At 36.8% G+C, this 20,180-nt stretch overlaps 1 protein-coding gene and 1 non-coding gene across 7 annotated transcripts in view; both read right to left on the bottom strand.

The window, feature by feature from the left end:
* The window catches only part of PHF21A (PHD finger protein 21A), a 134,989-nt gene that overhangs the window by 83,940 nt on the left and 30,869 nt on the right, over positions 1-20,180 (bottom strand). For 4 of the 6 annotated variants that reach the window (XM_050898116.1, XM_050898115.1, XM_050898117.1 and 1 more), the window contains 4 exons: positions 18,629-18,669; positions 13,859-13,994; positions 9,173-9,205; positions 6,938-7,024 (listed from right to left, as the gene is read on the bottom strand). In XM_050898116.1, coding sequence (XP_050754073.1) covers positions 6,938-7,024; positions 9,173-9,205; positions 13,859-13,912 — 174 coding nt within the window. In that variant the 5' untranslated portion in view covers positions 13,913-13,994; positions 18,629-18,669. The remainder of the gene's footprint in view (positions 1-6,937; positions 7,025-9,172; positions 9,206-13,858; positions 13,995-18,628; positions 18,670-20,180) is intronic. The other 2 variants (XM_050898119.1, XM_050898120.1) reach the window with 1 other exon arrangement.
* On the bottom strand, positions 6,454-6,616 carry LOC127017455 (U1 spliceosomal RNA). Its single transcript, XR_007766589.1, has one exon. It is a non-coding gene; the product is annotated as a U1 spliceosomal RNA (small nuclear RNA).

The following is a 20,180-nucleotide window of genomic DNA, read 5'->3' as shown; positions in this document are numbered from 1 at the left end:
CACACTGTCTTTCTGTCTTCTTCCTTCCAAAATTCAACACAGTTTTCAGAAGAGCTGGGGACCAAACAACTCCAATAGGAACTAAAGATCCATAAGGCTCTGAAATGCAGATCCCTGGATTTGATTCCCCTTCTAACATTGATACACTTGGAATAAATCAAAATACTGTTTCTGTGACCGTGAGGTTGTTCCACTGAGGCGTGCAGAACAGAATGGGCTATTTTAATCTGTTTTCACTTATAAAAATTCACTAGTAGATTTAATATCTTTTCCCAGCCTCCAACTAAGATGCCTTCAAGGGTGCTATACAAAACATCCTAAATCCCAGTCATCACAATCTGATGTTTCGCCTGTCTTTCCTTCAAGTATGAAAGGGAAAAGGGAATAGTAGGCCTTGAAATAACTACTGACATGTGAGGTTATCCAGCAAGTCAAAACATGCAGGAGCACCTAATAACCAACTCTCGCCATCAGTAGGGAATTTTCAAGGAAATACTGTAGTTTAACTGCCCATTTTCTATCTACAATGTTAATTTTCAAGCGGAGCAGGCTATTTTGGAGTTATGCCCTGGCTTATATGAAGATGAAAGATGTATCCAACTAGGCTCAATTTAAAACGTTCTCCAGCTGCATCCAAGTCTGGCTTAAAAACAGCATGAACTCAAAAGTTGAACCAGAAAATCAGTGCTAAAGGAAGGGTAGCAAGGGGAAGGTGTGGAGCATTTTTCTTCTTTTTAATGATATCATGAAATGGTCACTTGCATTTCCTAAATTAATTTACTCCAGTGCTAATGTATATTAGATATGCAAAAATTAAGTTCACAACCAACAGTGAGAAGTCTAGGTGGAGTTACATTAAGAGAAGAATGGGAAATCCAAGTTTAGATGCCAGTATAGGTTTAATCATGATTTAAGCATTGCAAAAGGTCTGAGAAAGCTTAGCAATATTTCAGTCATATGCAAATGATTATAACATCAGTTTTGCAAAAGAGTTCGGGGAAAAAGAGGCAGCAGGGAGAGATGCATGCACTCTGCCTATCTACAATCTTCTGTACAGCATTCAAAATCTGCTTCAGCCAGTATATCTTGAGAATATGGAAGATGATAACTTAATGAGAAGTCATTATATTCACATTTTCACACAATATTTGGATGCAAATTAAATAAATACCAAAGATTAAAATAGTAAGCTCATGCAGATTTCTCAAACAAACATTCACCTTCTAAACAGGTGCTGTTCACACTGATCAGAGAGTTCAAAAAGGTCTGACAATTCACAGAGGCAGTTAACTTACTCCTCCTTACATCCAGATAGACCAGTATCTTTCTGACAGGAAAAAAGAGTGACTACCTCAAACCATCTAAGAAAGGAATCTACAAATAGTCAGTTATGGGAGGAGGCAGAGCTAAGTGTATTACTACAGGGTTTCATTATTAAAATCAAACTCTGGGAAGGTGCAAAATTGTTTTTCATATATTTTAAGAGTGCTTTATAAACAGTTGGCATAAATGGATGCTTGCAGTTACATGGAAATTAGCGTATCTTTATCAGTCATGCCATTTACTTAAAAAAGATAGGTGTTTAATAATACGTACAGTTCCAGATAAACAACTGGAACTGAAATTAAGCATCACCTACCTCAAGTTATTAGTTATTACACATTCATATGGCTTATTTGCACACTGCCTCCATTACTGACAGAATAACTGGCATTTTAATATACCCTTGATGGATCTTGGGGAAAGAAGGGATTAGAAACTCCAGACAAAACTGGCAGGAGTGAGAAGTGAGTGACTTCATTATTTATTTCCAGATTTTGAGCCCTAAAGTTCTCATGGTGTTCATTAGGTGTATCTACAACATACAGGCATATCTTGCCTACCTTCTTACACAGAAGCATTTCAAAGTGCTCCTTCCTACCTGTTAACTGTACCCTGTTTCCCTCCTGCTCTCTAGCTTTCTTGCACTTACTTTCCTCTCAGCAAAGCACTGCCTTTCCTCTCCACAGAGTATGATGAAACATGTTTCGGGTACAATTTTCTGATAATGTGTTCAAAAAGCCTCCATAAAAATTCACCTTTACTATGATTGACAAGTGTTCAAGAATAACAGTCTCACAGGATGAATTTACGCACATTACCAATCTTTTCATTACTCAGTTATGGTACCTGTAACAGATATAGCAACATTAATGCTTAAACCTATTCCTGACAGTTTTTGAAGACTTAAATAACAACAAGTTTCCTTTGTCAGTCTAAACCACATGTTTACATTTATTCAACTATACAAAACTATGATTAAATTACACTACCATTCTTAAAATCCCCCCCAAATCCCCTTTCCCATTACCTGCTATGTAGTGGCAAGGTTAAAAGGAGTCTCACCCTCAACATACAGGATTTAGAATAACGTCAACTACCTCAATTTGCTGTAAACTTTAAATACAAGCAAAAGTCACTAGATTTGCCTATTCATAATACTAGAGATATGCTCACTTTTATAGTGTGCATTTTTTCTGATGATATTCTAGTTTCAACTATTCTTCACGGTAAAGTATGTTAAACTTTTTCCCCCATGAAAAATAAAAACACAAGTATCCCTATGCTAACAACTATTTTTGAGTACTTTTTCCTACAAGTGTATACAGCTCTTCAGAAATCAAAGTAACAAAGGGATCCACTTTATTCTTTCCATGTCAAGAGCAAATGCATTAGAATACAAGTCTAGTTTTCACAAGACTGTTTTCTTGATTCAGTGAATTTCACTGCAACTGCAGTAAGAGACATTTTCATTTTATTTTCAAATATAGTGGAAAGAGCCATGCGATTTCTTTAGTATAAGCTTATCACCATCACATTTTTACTATAAGGTCAAAAGAGTATTCCTGTAAGCTTTCTTCCACATTTAAGAGAGAATGTTGCTCCAACTTTTCCAAGAAATTGTGATAAGGACAGATGTAGAAATTCCTCTGTATTTGACATGACATTGCTAAAAAGCATTTGTTTGCTGCCCACTTCTTTCTTTACATTTCTTTAGTCAAATAAACATGACCTCTTCCTTGTCACTGGAAAAAAGTACTGAGACACACTCAATGACATATCTGCAAGGTCATATTATAATTTTTTAATTAACTATGGAGGGAAAGAAGCAGAAAAAAGGTGTTACTTTAAGATTATATCCCTCCTGCTCCTTTATGTTAGCCCTGCTCTACCTCAGTCTTTCACTATGTCACTGGTAACAATCTCCATCCCACCTCCCTAAAGTAAAAAAAGTACACACTGGTAAACTTACTCATGGAAGAATTCAAGAATACATTCTTTATGTTCTTTGTTGTAAGGAGTATATTTAACCCAGACAAAAGCTGAGTAGTGGTAGGTAATTGTGGGTAAAAATCTACAAAACAGAATGCCAAAGGAAGACACTATCATAGAATACAAAGTGAAGGAAAGAGTGCTACGACTATGACTTTCTCACAAAGATGTGAAAATGTAATAGAACACAGTGCTACACAGCAACAGAATTAATTCATATTTACAACCCAAGCTTAGATTTGGCAATTAAAACTGTTTTGCAAAAAGTTACTCTTGCCTTCTCTTTATTGAAGACAGTGGTGGGGGAAGAAAGAGGAAACCAGTTTTAAAACCAATGCATTCAGGGTTTCCAAACTGCAGCACTCACATTTATAGCTGAGGAACAAGACTGTTAAACTGGATTCACCTTATTGCCCATAGATTAGAAAAATAAGGTAAGCACAGTTTAGAACTCCATGGTAATAACATAAAGAGACTAGCAGAGGAAAATAATAATCTGAAGGATTCATGTTTACTGCCCTTTAAATGCAAGTTATCTTCAAGTAAGTTTTTTCTCTTTTTGAAGTTTTTCTTCCATATGATAACGCAATCAGCATACATTGCTCCATCATCTCTCAGGTGAAACAAATCAAAGCGTTTATCTTCTCCTCTCACATTTTCAAAAAACATACGAATACATGACATACCTTACACGGTAACAGTTTAACCCTGCATCAGCTAACAAATTTCTTTAGCTTTAAGCCTACACACTGCACAGCCTATTTGCTTTCTTTTTGTACTTTGCCAGATCTCTTCAATTTCACAAACTTCTGAACAGAGCTGTCATTATTAATTCTCAGCAAGAAACCTAAGCCACTATAAAACACTGCAGCAACTGCCAGCAAGCGTTGGCACTACTCTCACAATGCTTCAGAAACAGAGAGAAGTCCTAAAGCAACTAAAAGCTTTTAGCTAACCTACCACTGACTTGGTTCTTGCACAAGTCTTCACGCAACTTCATTAAATAAGAGAGCAAAAAAAAAAGGGTACATTAGGCTGACATAATATTTCAGAAGCCAGAAATAGTTCAGCATTCTGCCTCTCAGGGAATGAGACGAGGGTCTCGGCTCCACACCACTGTCTCCGAGTAGGGACACCACACAGGCTGGAACTTTAGTTTTTCACACTTCATTAAAAGCTTATCACAACAGTGACAATTATGCCTCCCATAACTGTCCACAGCAGAGTTAGGCCCTCAGAGTTTATTCATCGGACATCAGACATCAAGACTACTTACTTGGCTCTGAACAAGAGTACGGATAACACATGTTGCACTCCTCCTTAAGAAATGCACTGCACGATGTAAAGCATTTATTTACTATGCAAAACTGCACGTTTCTCCATGCTGTTGAAAATTAAGTTGTTGGATAATATTCTCCCCATAAAACAACTGATAATAATTATTTTTCCTAAAGAGAAATGAAAGTGAGAACAGAAAAAAGGGCTTTGTCGTAGTCTCTAAAATGCTGCTCAACTCTGCATTGCTAAGCCACAGATGTCTATACAACAGATTCCTACAAATAAGAGGGAGCGAGCATTTCTCTGCATTGGGAAGTTGTGGGTTTTTTTTCCAGAACTCACATTTGCCATGACCATTGCATTTTAGCAGCCATACTACTTTAACAACACTATCATCTGTGGTCCAGTGGTAGATATAACAAAATATTTAAACTTCAACAATCATTGAGAAGTTCACTGTTCTACTGATAATCAAAACCATAAAAATACAAAGAAGGACACTGGACTATGACTTCACATTGACTATATTTGCTGTGTGGTGGAAGTAAAGTCAGAAACTTATTTTTCAAAGTCTTTTGGAAACTTAGCCCACGTTCATGCCATGAACAAGTGCGCTTTAGTACTTTGAGCTGTAATTTTCAGCAGAAAAGATACAGCTGCATTTCTGGTGATGGGTAATATAAAATGCATGTTAGTATAGACCACTCTGTAACATAATTTTAGAGAGTTATGAATCCAAGTTTAAAAGTTACACTAAGATACACTTACTTCTTTCTTACCTTCCACTCACTATCTCACTGCCTGTCCCTGCTGATCATGTGATCTGGTAGTCAATATGACTTGCTTCGTGGCATCAAGGCAAGCTAATTTTGAAGTTACCATGGGCCTCCAGAGCTTACCAGAGAATTCTGAAGCTGCTTGCTGTGAGACATAGCCACATGCAGAGGCTCATGCTGGTTTTAGGGAATAAATCATCTTCAAGAGAGGCATGCCATCACATCAGCAAAACCTCAGTTTTTGTTGAATTAGTATTCTCATTAAAATAAATAATCTTTTTTTTTATCATCTTTACATGTTCCTTCCTAGACTCACTATTCCACTCCTAAAACATACTATAATTTTTTAGTAAACAAAATTTCTAGATAAATGTTAATCACTGTCTGCCCTTTCCTTAACAAAGGTAATTCTCAGAATGCATGGAGATAATAACAGATGAATGCAGGTATCTAGATGTGACACTGACACGTAACTATATTCTTACCTATGCACACGTTCTAAAATGTTCCTCTTCTTCAAAGGTGTTATCTATTGACCTAATTTGGTTCTGTTATTGACACAATAGCAATACAATTAAGGGACTGCTTAAGTCAGTTTAGTTTTGGGAGGGGTGGGGGTGTATGAGGTTTTTTGTGTGTGTTGCTGTTTCATTTTTTTAAAAACATAAGTGAGAACAATTTTTGTAGATCTCTCAGTGTTACTTATTTTTCTTTTAGTTACCCACAAGATGCATCTTCAAATTCCACAATCTTTCTATTAAGCATTCAGTTGTAATTATTACTCATACTTTAGACGTGTCTACTCAAAGAGAATTCCTACCAAATGGCAAATGTAAGACAATGGTGGTGTAATTTATCATGGTAAAAACACACAACTAATTTCCAAATTGTCTATTAGGTACCCATAACTGACATGAACTTACTTGGTCTAGACACGAAGAAAAATTCCAGCATACTCATCCAGACGCACAGTGTGGACCAACTAAGACAAAAACTAAAGATTTGCCTAAACCAGAATGGTCTGATTTAACCAGACAAATCGCTCCACCAACTAAGAACGGTCATGCACCACCACCCACAGAATCGCCAGGGGAGAGTGCGAACGCAGTCCCCCGCTACCACAAATTATGCAGTCAAGTTTCCCGCATTTGGGGAATTGCAAGGGTCAACACACCCGGAGTGCAGGGGATGAGCCTCGCCCTGGCAAAACCACCTGCCTGATCATGCTGTCTCCCCTGCCAGGTAAGTATCGGTGAATGGTCTGGTTTAGAATAAGTTTCAAGATAATAATACATGAAGTGACAGCATTCATTCATTTTCCCAGCTCCCTTAATATAAAACATCAGTTTCAACACAAGAAAAATTGATACAGCTTCCACTGATTACACTAGTTGCTTGTTTGATAGACTCGCAATAACTCATCCTATCTTTTGTTGAGAAACCAAATAAAAATCCAGAATGTCTGGTTGCCCACACTTATTTTTGCACGTAAAATTTAGCAGCTCTCTTGGAAGCTGGGAAAAGAGACGTCTTTAGAACAGGGTGTTAAAAATACATCTCTGTTTCCTTACCTGTTTCTCACTCAGAGCTGTGATTTTGGCTTGAAGTTCATGAAGCTGTTTCTTCAAATCAGCGTTCTGATTAGAAAGAAAAAATATCTGTGAGAAAGATATTCCATTTGTTAACATAGAGTAGTAGCAGGAAGGTATGTTTTTTTGTTTGTTTTTTGTTTTCATAGTATACTAAAAATACAGCACCTCTGGATGTACAGCCAATAAAATTCAAGAGGCTCAACAAAGCCTTACTTAAGTCACTGAGTGCAACAATAATCAGAGGACCTTTCTAGCACTCACAGAGACAACCCAGTTTGGAACGAAGATTTCATTAAAACATCCATTAGTGCTTACCGCATTATAAAGCACACTTGTACATTTCATCAAGCTTACAAATTAAACAAGAAATGTTTGCTAATATGTAATACAATAGTGCCATATTGTATACAATAGTATGCTATGGTATGTTACCTAAAGTATTCTCACCTATGCTACTTACACAAAGACATTATCATACATTTGACTGTGTAAACCACCAGCAAACATATCTATTAAATCTTAATTGACACACGTGTCGAAGGCAAACATATCTAAGTCTTCATTTCTATGTACATTTCTGCCTTAGACTGTATTTAAGAGAATTACATTTGCCTTAGCACATCATTCATATCACCACGTTGCTTACAACAGTATTTTCTTAAGTTTAAGATTTGAAAGCCATAAGCATCACTATAAAGATGCAGTCAAAAACCAGTTTTTTTTACCAGGACCATTTCTTTCCTACTAAAAATAAAACTAAAAAAAAAAAAAAATCTGTCCTCAGTTTAAAGCCTGTGAAGCTCTGCAGAAACTCAACAGGGAAGTGAGCTTCCCTGCATTTTTCTCTTTTTCAACTTTTTTGTTCTCGTTTATGTTGTAAACTCTTTACACTAGATTACGCAGGTTTGCCATACTACACAGAAATATTAAAACATAGGACTAATATCGTTATAGCAACTTCATGCTCAGGACAACTTCCCTGTTTTTATATTCCTCCATATAATTTTGAAATGCTTTACAATCTCAGCTTGCAGATAGTTTTCTCCAATATACACACAATTCTAGCAAAACCAGATATTGACCAATCATCCTCCCTTCTTCTAGATTCCACTTAATAATCTGGGATAAAAATGCATTAAGAGCATTGGAAGCAGGGACCAGATTTACTCTTCCTGGCTCCAGGAACTTTGCATGGCCGCTTGCAGCACGACCTGGCTTTCAGCAGATATGAACTGAAAGCAAACTGCTCTGCAGGCTAATTGTTAGCAGACTTGCCCAGCAAGTAAGAGCAGCAGACCTCACCCAAATCCCATCAGAACAAGGAAGTTCTAGAAAGTAGATTTTCCAATACCACCCTACTCCCTGCTCATCCCTCCCCATCAGGGGTCTAACTACTTGACTGTTACAAAAAGTTGTCTGCCCACTCCACTGAGCTCAGAAAAATGTATGCTCAGAAAATTACAGGGCATTTAGTATTGTATGGAGATGGAAGCACTTAATAGCAAGCCTCAAGTGAGCTGCCTTTATCCCTCTATTCAACATTTCAGACTGGTTAGAGAACTCCATGGAACTCCCCATTCAGCACACTAGAGTGCTTAACTGCTGTACAAGATAACCCAGTCTCCTTACACAGTCACTGGGAAAGGGATGACTTCTGCTGTCTATGCAAAGAGTCTAGTTACCCAACTTCAGTAGCTCTGAAACATCCCAAGGCCAAATGCCCACTTTTTGGACACTACAATGCTAAAGTTGGATACCTAAGACAGGCAATCTGAACACAGCCTTAAGCTACATTCTTTATTTGGACAAAATTTCTTGGACAGAATATCCTATCTCTTCTTGTACAACTGTGAACCTTCTGATACTCAAAAAAAGAAAAAAGCAAATTCAAGTAATGGCAGATTTTATAAAGAGCAGCTTCCAACAGCGTCAGAAACTTACTGCATGTTGGAACTGCACCATAGCCTGCAAGAGTCGCTTGATTTAAACTATCAAGAATATGAGGCAAAAAGCTCCCAAAAGGCAAAAGGTTTGGTTTTGTTTTAAACTATCCAACGGTCATTGTTTAAAGACTTGTTCATAATAGTTTTCTTCTAAACACTGTGTTAGCAAGGAAGAACATGATCAAAAAATATCTACAATTCTCAAGCTTCATGCACTGTTATTTCCTGTATTTTTCAAGGTAAATAATGCAATATAAAAATAAATAGTTACCTGTGGATCTTGCTTCATTTGAGCAACCAATTTCTAGAAAGAAAGAAGATGCAACAATACAATTAAGATTTTCATTATGGATCTTGTTGAACAGTTTAAAATTCAACATTTCTGAGGAACCTTTGTAAAAGCAAAATATTCAGTTTACAACATTTCAATAGCAAGGCCTGGAATCCAGTATTATATAATTTCCAAATCCATTCTTATTAATATAGTAAGACTACCACACTAAGCCACCACTTTTGCTCCTTCTCCTAAACAGCTCTTGAACAAGTGATGCCTTTTAAGGACAATTTAAGCCATCTGGGTAAGATAATCTAATAGCTGTGTCTCCTCTAGAACTGCTGCCTTCTTTGCTTGCAGTCACAAGAAACACAAATCACAGATAACCACTGTGGGCACAAAAGCTGTTTGTATATTCAAGAGCAGAATGTTTCAAATCCTAAGGGTCTGCCTGTGTGTTGGCTTGACTGGTACCACATGGAAGACCCACATTCAGAAGTATCTTTGCCACTTTTCTCCCTCAGAGAGAGATTGAGATCATTGTAGAATAGATGCCCTCCACATCCAAGGGAAAGCAGACAGATGGTTACCATTCACTGTTCTTCCTCCTTCACTTCCTTCAGGCAGCTGCAGGAGAATGCTGTCTATTGCTAAGCAAGGAAAAAGTTACCAGGCTGTCACCAAAGAAAACCAGAGCCCAGAATGAAGAGGCAATGTAAACCAAAAATTCCCAATTTCTTTTTTCATTACAGCCACGTTTATTCACCACATTGCCATGTTTCTTCCACACATGCAAAGAAGAATGTAAAGTCTGTACTTTCTTCCCCATTTGCTCATCAGAATCAGGAAAAGGAGTGAGAAACAGAAGGACAAAGCAAGCAAGAAAAATATATGTTTCATTCCACCTGCACTGATACCGCTCTGAGAATTCAGACTTTGTCAACTAATTCTCTTTAAAAACTGATTTTATTTCACATCCTAAAAATGGTATTAATCAAAAAAAAGCTTAAACAAAGATAAGTCTGCGTCAGACCACAGGTTTCTCTGCTGCATTTTCTTTCTAGTACTAACCAATAGTAAAGAGAGGCATCAGCATGTCTATGCTGGACAAGCATAGAGTGTTATCTCCCATCTTTCAGAAATTTACATCTCTGATGTCTTCAAAGATTATGTCTTAGGTTTAATAGCTAGTAACACACTTTTTCTTCCATTAGTCTGCCTTAATTACTTTTTGAACTCAGGAAAAGACTCAAGATTCTGTGACAATAAGTTCCAAAGTTAAACTACAGGACTCTTATGTAAAAGGACCTCCTTTTTCTTTTGAATCTGCCTCCTGATAAGGCAAGCATGAGGGGCAAGTAAGATTATGGAAAACCAGTCTTGACTCAAGTCAAGAGGAGTTGGAAGTTGGACTCAGTGATCCTTATAGGTCTCTTCCAAATTCTATGATTCTACGACTGTTTCTCTATTCATCTTCTTCCTACATTGTTTCCCACACCACATAATCCCCCATCAGTCGTTGCTTCTTCAGATTGAAAGTCTCCTCATGCATGAATCATTCCATTGCTTTGTTCACTCTTAGCACTCTTCCCTGTACTTCTCTAGTTCATCTCTATCATCTGGAGCCAAACTTTAAAACTGCATGCAACATTTGAGTACTCTGTATTGCAAGAACTCCTTCCACTGTGCTAACAGCTAATTCACAGCCTGCTAGTGCAGATGTAAAACCAGGACTATTTTTCCAACATGTATCACTTGGCATTTGTCTACACTGAATATTATTGTTTCGTCATGCTGCCATTCAGTGTCACAGGAGCTAAGGTGCTACGTTACCCTTTTGCTTGCATGCTTAGCTTATTTTTCCTCAGTGCTTTCTGCCATATCAGTTTGACAAGCAACAAATCTGTTAGTTTTTATACAAGTGCTTGTATAGACTCAGTCATAAGACAATACAGTCAGTGACTGTAAACTGTTCATAAACTATTGCTAAATTCATGGATCACACAATACTGCGTCATCCAATCATAAGAAAAAAGTTCTTTTGCACTGACCCCAAATGAAAGCTAAATTTAAGACATTTTAAAACCTACTGATCTTTTTGCTACGAAATGAGAGAAGGAAAAGGATGTTTTAGGTTCTTTCCGTACATCAGCTCGAGGAGTCACCCGTGAAACCCAACCCTTCTGTGAGAATAGCTAAATATAACTCTTAACACCTCTTGTGATCAAAACTACGAAGAGCAGACTGTTTCAAAATAACCTTAAGTCAACACAGTAGCAGAATGAACTACTTAGATTTGATGCATCTCTTCTCAGGACAAGCAATATAGCTTTGACATGGAAGATATTTGAATATTCAAGTTGTACTCTGATATACCAAGTGACCTGATCAGACTTCATTTATGGGGGATTCTTCGATCATCAAAACGAAACAAAAAAAGTAGTTTTTTCTAAACAACTAAACACCTCCTTTGGGTCCTTACTGGTACTTTAAGATGCACTTTGCCAAAGCAGCAGCATCAAAGCTTCAGACAGAGTTCTGGCGGGAAACTGGAATAGGCAGGAAACAAGGAGCTATTCCACAAACAAACAAACATACAGTTATACTAAGTATCACTTTCTACAGCTGTATAAGCAGTCACAGGTAACACGGTGCATCAGGAAGCTGGGAGGCTTTGCTCACAGTGCAGAGCTGAACTCTGTATGCTCATCAGACACCTGTCCACCACTTACAAGGGGACGACAAACTATGACTGTATGAGTGTTGGCAAGCTTTTTTAGGGAGTCCTCAGAAAAAGAAATATTAGATAAGTAAAAGATGACAAGTGAGACAATTCTCCACAAATCCTGAGCACTGCCAACAGAAGGGATATATCATATCTCTAAGTTACAAAATTCAGAGATATACAATACAGTTCAAGCATTTCATTTGAAGATTTTTTTTTTGTGCCAAAACCAGTTTCATTTCTATCAGTGGCCATTTGACAAGCACAGCAGTAACCACTTGCACACAGTTCAAGAAAAGTTTACTGAAGCACCCAACATGTTGCTGCAAGTGTTATTTTCCATTGTAAACATTTAGACTTGTTCTTAGCCTTAATTATGGGAATATACAGTATCTTGAAGAAAAAAAGACAACCTTCTGATATAACGGCTTGTCTAGTTTCACTAACTAAAACCAAATTTAATTAAAGTTGATTTCAGTGCAGAGCTCACTTTTAATGAGGTTTGGGCAAAGCTAAGGCAAACCGAGTCAAAAAACCTTGAAGTTGTTAAAAAAAAAAGTCTTTTTGGACATTTTCCAGTCTTCATCCCTGTTCATCATCATCATTATGAACAGATGCTAAAGTTTATTCAAAATTCACAGTCTTAATTTTTGGTTAGCTTAGGCATAAAGGGGAATGAAGATACACACAAGAGGTAAATGTTGTTATACAAACACAAGTATGACTAGCGTTCTGATCACCATACAGCAGGTAACACTTGGAAAAAAAACACTTACTGGCCTTAAACATTTTAATGCCTGCAGCAAAATGCCATGGGTAATTTCTGAATTTCCTCACCCCCATAACAAAACCTCATTGAAGTTTTGAATGCAAGGGCCTTGGAGTTTCTGAGGAGAGCAAAATACTTGCCTGTAGTTCTGGAAATTCATCTTTAGCTTTTTCAGGTTTTTCTCCCTAGCTGAAAGTTGTATTTTGTTAAAGCAGACATAGCTTCATTTTACTAATCCATCCATTCAAGTTCTTGCACTATGCTCATCATTGCAGCAACTACTGAACAAGTCATCTAGAACACTTGTTTAGACAAGTCACCAGGTAATTTGGAAACATTTTCCAAGTTTTATATGATGGGTTACACTGATCAGTGTAACCTATCATATATTTCTTTTATCCACTGTGTAATAGTTGTGAGTTTCAGATATCCAACAGAAATACTTGGAGAACTGTCTTTAGAAAAGGTCTCATTGATAAATTTAACATTTCAAGTTGGCAGCTACTCTGTGTTTATGGCTGTAACAATTTTGTTCCAAGACTTAATATGCATATATCCTCTTACATTTGCTAAATTAGGTTGTTTTATTATTATTATTAATATTTCTCATTTGTATTGTAACGGAATGGCAAACTGCAACTCTACTGCCATATAGTATTGGACAGGCTACCAGTAAAAAGACCCAACATGTAAAGATTTCTGAGCCCAAGCACCTCAACATTTTGGTTAGCAAAACTATACAATTAGAAGTTTAGAAGGTACTAAAGTAGAAGACACGCCAGAAGAGAAGCACCAGATGAGACTATGCAGCACTATGCACATTTCACTTGAAAGTTCCGCCACCATATTCTTCCACTGCCAACTGAATACTGAAATTGGCTTCAGAACATTAGAAAAACCTTCCACACAGAAGTTGCTGAACATAGAGTTTTCAGAATGTTTTTATCACTGCCACAAAATATAAACAAAAAAAAAGCCCCACCCACAGCCTGATATGTAGATTTTTCACATTTGCTAAAAAACAACAGGTGGTGGGGTCAAAATGCAGAGTATAAAATTCTGAAGTAGTTTCAAGCTTATAAAACAATTATTACTATAGTTGTAGTGCTATTACTTAATGCTACCATTAGTAGCAATACTATCAGCTGCTATCACTTGAAAATATAAAGCACGAAAGAATACAAATTACCTGGTGAACCTGAATTTCCACTTTCAGAGCCTCCTGTAGAGTCTGCAGCTCCATTCTCTACCTTCTCCACTTTCTCTAGAAGTGTCTTTGCTGATTCTAGTGCCTTTAGTTTCTGGTTTCCTCTTTAACACCAGTGCTATAGAAAAATAAAGGTTTTGTTTCGGTTAGTGAAGGCGAGAAGTCAATTTGAAAAAAGGAGATTGTAACAGAGCAGGAATTCAGTAATGAACTATATTCAACTACAGCTTTCTAACCTAAAGACAATCTTTTGAACACAAGAAATCTACAAGCTGTACAAAATGCCTGCCTTGGAGTTGTTTAGCCAAATTTGTTACTTCCCACATATCCGAAAGTTGACATACTTGTCCCTTATCTTAGTTTGCAGGCAGCTATTTCCTACAAATATCCTATTGCTGTTGCATATTAAATTAGAAAATTTAACTACTGAGAATGTTTTAAAAATCTGTGTAGATCAGAAAATATCCTGGAGACTAAAATTCTGCAACTCAAACAGCAATAAATTGTTAAACAGAATGTCCTGCATTAACATACTTCCATGATACTATAGAGCTGTTCTTAGATGGGATGGTCTACATGCAATTTGACAGAACAACATTAATATATTAATAACCCACTGCCTAAAGTTTGTGCTGAGTTAGTCATTTCAGTTGAAACCTATTCTGAAGGAACATAAGATTGATATAAAGCAGCACAAGACTTTTTCAAAACCATTAATTTTAAAATCCTTTTAAACCTGGAATTCTACTTGTAGAACATGAGTATGACTTTACCATCTTCACCTGTACTACAAACAAATTAATCCCCCCAATATCTGACATAGAAAAGCATTATCAGCCATACTTCTAAAAGCCTTGAAAGTTGGACAAGAGATTTTTGTTCAGAAATGTTAAAAGTATCAGCTTCTGAAACAGGATTAAGATTCCTGTCTCTATCCCGTATGCTCAAATCACAATGGAACCTGTGTAAAAACATCTATAAATACATACACATAAAAGCCATCAGAAAACATTATATAGCAATCTTTCCAGTCACTCTTCCATCCAGACACCACATATTAAAGAATAGCTGGAGTGTTAAAATAGTTCCTATTTTTTTATTTTTTGAAAATTGCTCACAATTATTGCACAGGTATTGTAGCCAACTCAGAGGCCTTCGTAATGGGACTTCATTGTTTTCAAAAGGATACTGACAGTTTAGATTAGACATGTAGGCTGTAAAAAGAGAATAATTCCCATAAATTAGAGAATTTTATTTTAATGTTGTCTCACTAGAGTAAACTGAAGTGCTGGACAAGTTTGTGAACTCCTGAAAATAAAAAAAAGGGGGGGGGGGGGAGGTGGTGGTGTGTTGTTTTGTTTATTTAAATTAATTGTTTCTCTTTCCAAACAGAAATATGTTACAAAAAAAGACTATAAAGGGGTTTTAAAAAGCATTATATTTAAACTCATTCTTTGTCAGTGTTGTCTGCTGGTAGCTTAAAGTTACTTATTTAAATAACAAAGGCCTGATCAGACTTTCTAGTCAACACATGACCTTCTGCAAGGGCCTCTCCCATATGTGACACAGACAAGTGAAAACAGCTGCCTTTGCAGCACTACTCTCTATAAAATTGTAATTTGTATCAAGGGATACATGGAAATTACATATAGTTCCCTGTTCTATTACCACAAACAGTAATAAGAAAACAGAATCCCAGATTATTACTTCCACTCACTGACAAGAACAACTATAGCCTGCATTAAGGCCCTACCATTGCAGTTCCAAAAGAAACCATGCTTCAGAACACCACGTGGGAGACTGGCTAATGAAAACTTGAACTCACTGCGGAGGCAAAAAGTCTTTCATAAGCCTTGGAAATTTGATTTTGGGATAAAGATACAGGCAGATACAGCCATAGTTTCTTTCTCAGTGTGTCTTCAATGAATGAGAAGGCACTCATGACAAATAGCTAGTATCACTCTATAACTACATATTAATTTTAAAGTTAAGTGCAAAACAGCAGAAGAGACTTATCTCAACTGAGAATGTAAACAATACCCATAATTTTAATACACGTGACTAAAGCCAGTACTAGTTCATGGGAAAAATGACACAGTACTGTAAAAAAAAAAAACCAAACAAAACACACCATATAAAGATTGAGCAACTACTATTAATGCACAACTTAATTCGACAGATAGAAATTGTAGTATTGATGGTTCATAAAAACTAATCAAACCTAATTTCATAGATGCCTTGAACAGCTAGAAAGATTTTTCAAAATTAAGAGGTTTAAGAAAAAAGTGATAGTGCTCTGCAGAAGTGGTTGCTCAGTCTAGCCATGTTTACAGCAGTGTAGACATGCACAAATGTAATTCACTGTTGTACTGATGAACATACATTGTGACAAGTAAAAAAGCCAAAACAATTCTAGTAACATACCAATCATTCAGTTCCATCCCAAAATATTTGTCACAACTTCAGATTTTTCTTTCATTGTAATTTAAAAAGTTAGCAGATTTTAAGATTCCTTAAAATTTACTCCTTCAGTGTATATAAATTTGAAATAGGTGCCGTACTATAACATCCTGAAGAATTAATTTCAATTTATAAGACTGAAGCTTCCAAGGAAATGCAAGAGAGATTAACAAACTTTTGACCTTTCTTCCTTTTTTTTTTTTTTTGGTAGGTTTTCTAACTCTTGTCTCCTTCTTCCTACTTCCCCTCCTCCAGCATTCTCTTTATAGCCTCAGAGCAACTCACTTTGCAGTATCATTTACTTCCAGTTACCTTCTGCTGGCAAAAGTTACACTGAAGCACATTTTAAACATAGGAAACAACCTCCTCTTCAAAAACTAAGTGTCTGATATGCAAGGAAAGAGAAACTAACACTGCTTCATCAGCGAAGGCCACACAGTAAAGAATGATCTTTTGCAACCACCTCTGCCAGTTGCTGTATTTGTCAGCTAGCAGCACCAGTGTTCTCCTTAGTAAAAAAAGAACCAGGATAAGCAATTATGAGAACTTTGTTAAATTACAAATAAGATACCATATATTTGGCATGCCATCCCAGCCGAGGCATGCGTCACCACCACTTTAAAGACAAGGAAACAGGCAAAGGACAGTGAAGAATTTATTATGAGGTCCTGAAGTGTTCTAATTATCCAAATCATTGGTGGGGTGGGAAAACACATTAAGTGAGATGTTAATTTAAAAATTTGGTCAAGTTGCTGATTTCTGAATATGAAATATATACAGTTGTTATTTGGTGGTACCCCTCTAGAACTGAAACACTCTAGAACATGCTCTTCCAGCTTCCCTTCCCAAGCAGGAATAACTATCCAAAGTTACCCCTGTCCAAAATTCCCCTGAAGTACCTTAAACACTTATCCAATGTTAATTTAAAAAAAAAAAGTGATCATTCCTTACATCCAACAAATCCTAGACTGTATTTTTCTGGTTTATGTAGAATAATGTCTAGAAATATCTATGAAGGCAGCTGGTTAAATATTGCTAGTATTTCCTTTGAAAGCAGGTACAGAACTACATAAGCAAGTGGTCACACATTTTGTGAGTGCAAAAATCTTCAATATTCTTGAACTTTTATTCTTTTAGACTGAACTTCAAGGGAAGATTTAAAAACTTAAGTCCAGTGGCATTATAAACTACCTAGAATACCACATCCGAAGATGTATAAAACCGTCCCTGGATTAATCATAAGACATACTGTATATTCCACTTTACTCTTATGACAGTGGAATTATTTTAATTAAAAAGCTTGTAGATGATTGAAATTGCATGGATGGGTTGGTCTGCAAACATCCTTCATCCCATTAGTTTTTAAAGGAAAACATGCAAGTGCCTTGTTCAATGCTAGAATCAATGATTTCCAAAAGGAAAGCAGAGGATTGTGGAGTACATGCATCTCTTGTACATCCAGACCTTCTTCCAAGCCTCAGCCAGAAAGAACACAGAGAAAGAGGTAAATTTGCCATTCCTTGGATTGATTTCAACTATTGGAGGCAGCAGTCCTCCATTCAATTTCTTGCTGGCATGCATTTGTTATAAATAATCCCTTATTTCTTATGTGGTTGCTTCAAGACTTAAAATTTCACACTCAGATAAGTACCCCAATGCACTGTAGTTAAGGTAGTAGATGTTTATATACTACATAAATATTCAGAGACTGAATGAAACCTTAAACTCTACAATAATTACGTAAGTGCATTAGTACTTCTCTATTATTATCTCAATTAAATACAATCCACATCACAACCTCTAAAATATCACAAAGCTATTTAAACTACAGCTATTTTGGAAACTACACTAGAAACACAGCTGACAAGGTGTGTATATATATATAAAAACAAAGGTAGGACCCACACAAAAGCCATGAATGCCTTCTGTGTGTATGGAAGGACTCTGAATAACTTGGAATTTTAGACAGAAGTCTTTCTGTGGTAAAAATCCCTTCAAATAAATTTGTTTTTCACATTATACAAAAAAAATTTTAACATTATTTTTGAGTAGATTAATTTAAATGTCCACTGTACTTACAGACCCTTGGGCCCAAATCTCAGCTCTACAGTGATTTTATTTATAGGACTGGGGCTTCCATCAGTAACATTTACTTTTTAAGATTTAATTTCTGAATATAAGAAGAGATAGGATTTCAGTTTCAGTAAACATCAAACTTCCAGGAATGGATGCCAGCTCTTCGTATCATATATTCTTAGGTAAACCATCTTAGCCTTGGGAAGAAGTACTTACCGGTTTTAAGAAAGTTATTCCCTTCAGCTCTCTACCCCCTCCTACAAAAGAAAAACAACAACAACAAAAGATAATTACAAACAGCTTAACTACAGTTTGAAACAGAAAAGGAAAATTCAAAGATCTGGAAAGTTGCGGGGGGGGGAGTTGTTTGGGTTTGGGGGAGGGGGGTTTTGTTTGGGGTTTTTTGGGTTTGGGGCATTTGGTTTTTGGCATTTTTTTTTAAATGCAGAAGCAAACCATAAAATAGCACTTGGAAAGAAAAATCTGTTTGACACAGCAGGGAAAGCCAAGGAGACCTACAATTCTAATCTGGATTAAAATACAAACTATTACTGTCACTAGGGGAAGAGATTACAGGTACAAGCTTTTCTAGTTCTGTGCAAGGCCTGTATCCCCCTCCCCTGGGGGAAATACCTCCTCTCCATCACATTTATTAACATCTAAATCACAAGTCCCGTCAGTTGCCACAGTCAAATATGACAAGGTTACCCACCCCAGACATTTGCCCACCACCTCTGCTAGAGGTTATACCAACACACCAAAGATGGTAGAGCAGGTGGTGTGTCAGCACAGTCACTAGAGCTCAAATCCCAGAGTACTAACGTAAACTGAAATCAATGGCAGTTTAAGCTAATATGCTAGGTCATGGACTGTGGAGGCCAAGAAGACACACTGCCCATTACACTGCCTGTGTCATAGGAGGAACAACATTTAGCAGCAGAGCTAGGTAGTACCTCTTAAATCATCCTCATATGAATCATAAAAAACTCGTGAGTCAGAGTCCTAAAAAGATAGCTAAAATATAAATGATAACTCATTCGCTCAATTACTTTGCCTGATGCTAAAGAAAGCCTCCAAAACACTCCAATTTTCTAGTAAAATACTAGAATATTAGCATATTTTAAGCTTCAGCTCCACAGCTAACAAGATCTTTGCAGATATGTTTCTATCCACACACAAGTCATCGCAGAGCTGAAGTTTAAGCCCCAGTCTTATAAATAGCTACAGCAGTAGAAAGCCACATAATCATCTCTCGCTCAGTGGAGACCAGCACAAGTGGAGCAGTTTACATTTACTAACCAGCAGAACCAGGGTGCTGATGAACACCAAGAACAGAAAAGAAAACAGGAAGCCTACTGCTGGTAGTGACTGTAAGTATTGTTGCTCTCCTAGTCTCAAATTTTATTGTGCATTTTGAACAACAAAATATTACAGAAGCCGTCAAATTAATTTTAGAGCAACTTCAGGTTAGTTTAAATAACATCCAACTGCTAACATGGTAGGTTATCAACTGGGGAGTATGGACTGTTTTGAGGCTATATTCAAAGTAAGTGCATTTGCTCTGGATGCTACAGAATTTGAAACACCCTCATTGTTGAGGGTGCTGAAGAGACAGGTGTGATTCTCAAACTCTAGTTGTTTCTTCTTCAATATTAAAACCTTAGTTGTCACCTCCACCTCCCACTATCAATCAGTTATTTAATTGGTCCAAAAATCTATAGAGGAAACTCTTTCATCATGCAAGCCCTAACCACCCCTCTTCAACAAG

The sequence above is a fragment of the Gymnogyps californianus genome, chromosome 5, assembly GCF_018139145.2.
Source record: "Gymnogyps californianus isolate 813 chromosome 5, ASM1813914v2, whole genome shotgun sequence".
In the NCBI taxonomy this organism is placed as follows: domain Eukaryota; kingdom Metazoa; phylum Chordata; class Aves; order Accipitriformes; family Cathartidae; genus Gymnogyps; species Gymnogyps californianus.
The sequence above is the reverse complement of the archived record's forward strand: the minus strand, read 5'-3'. Positions and strand labels throughout refer to the sequence as shown.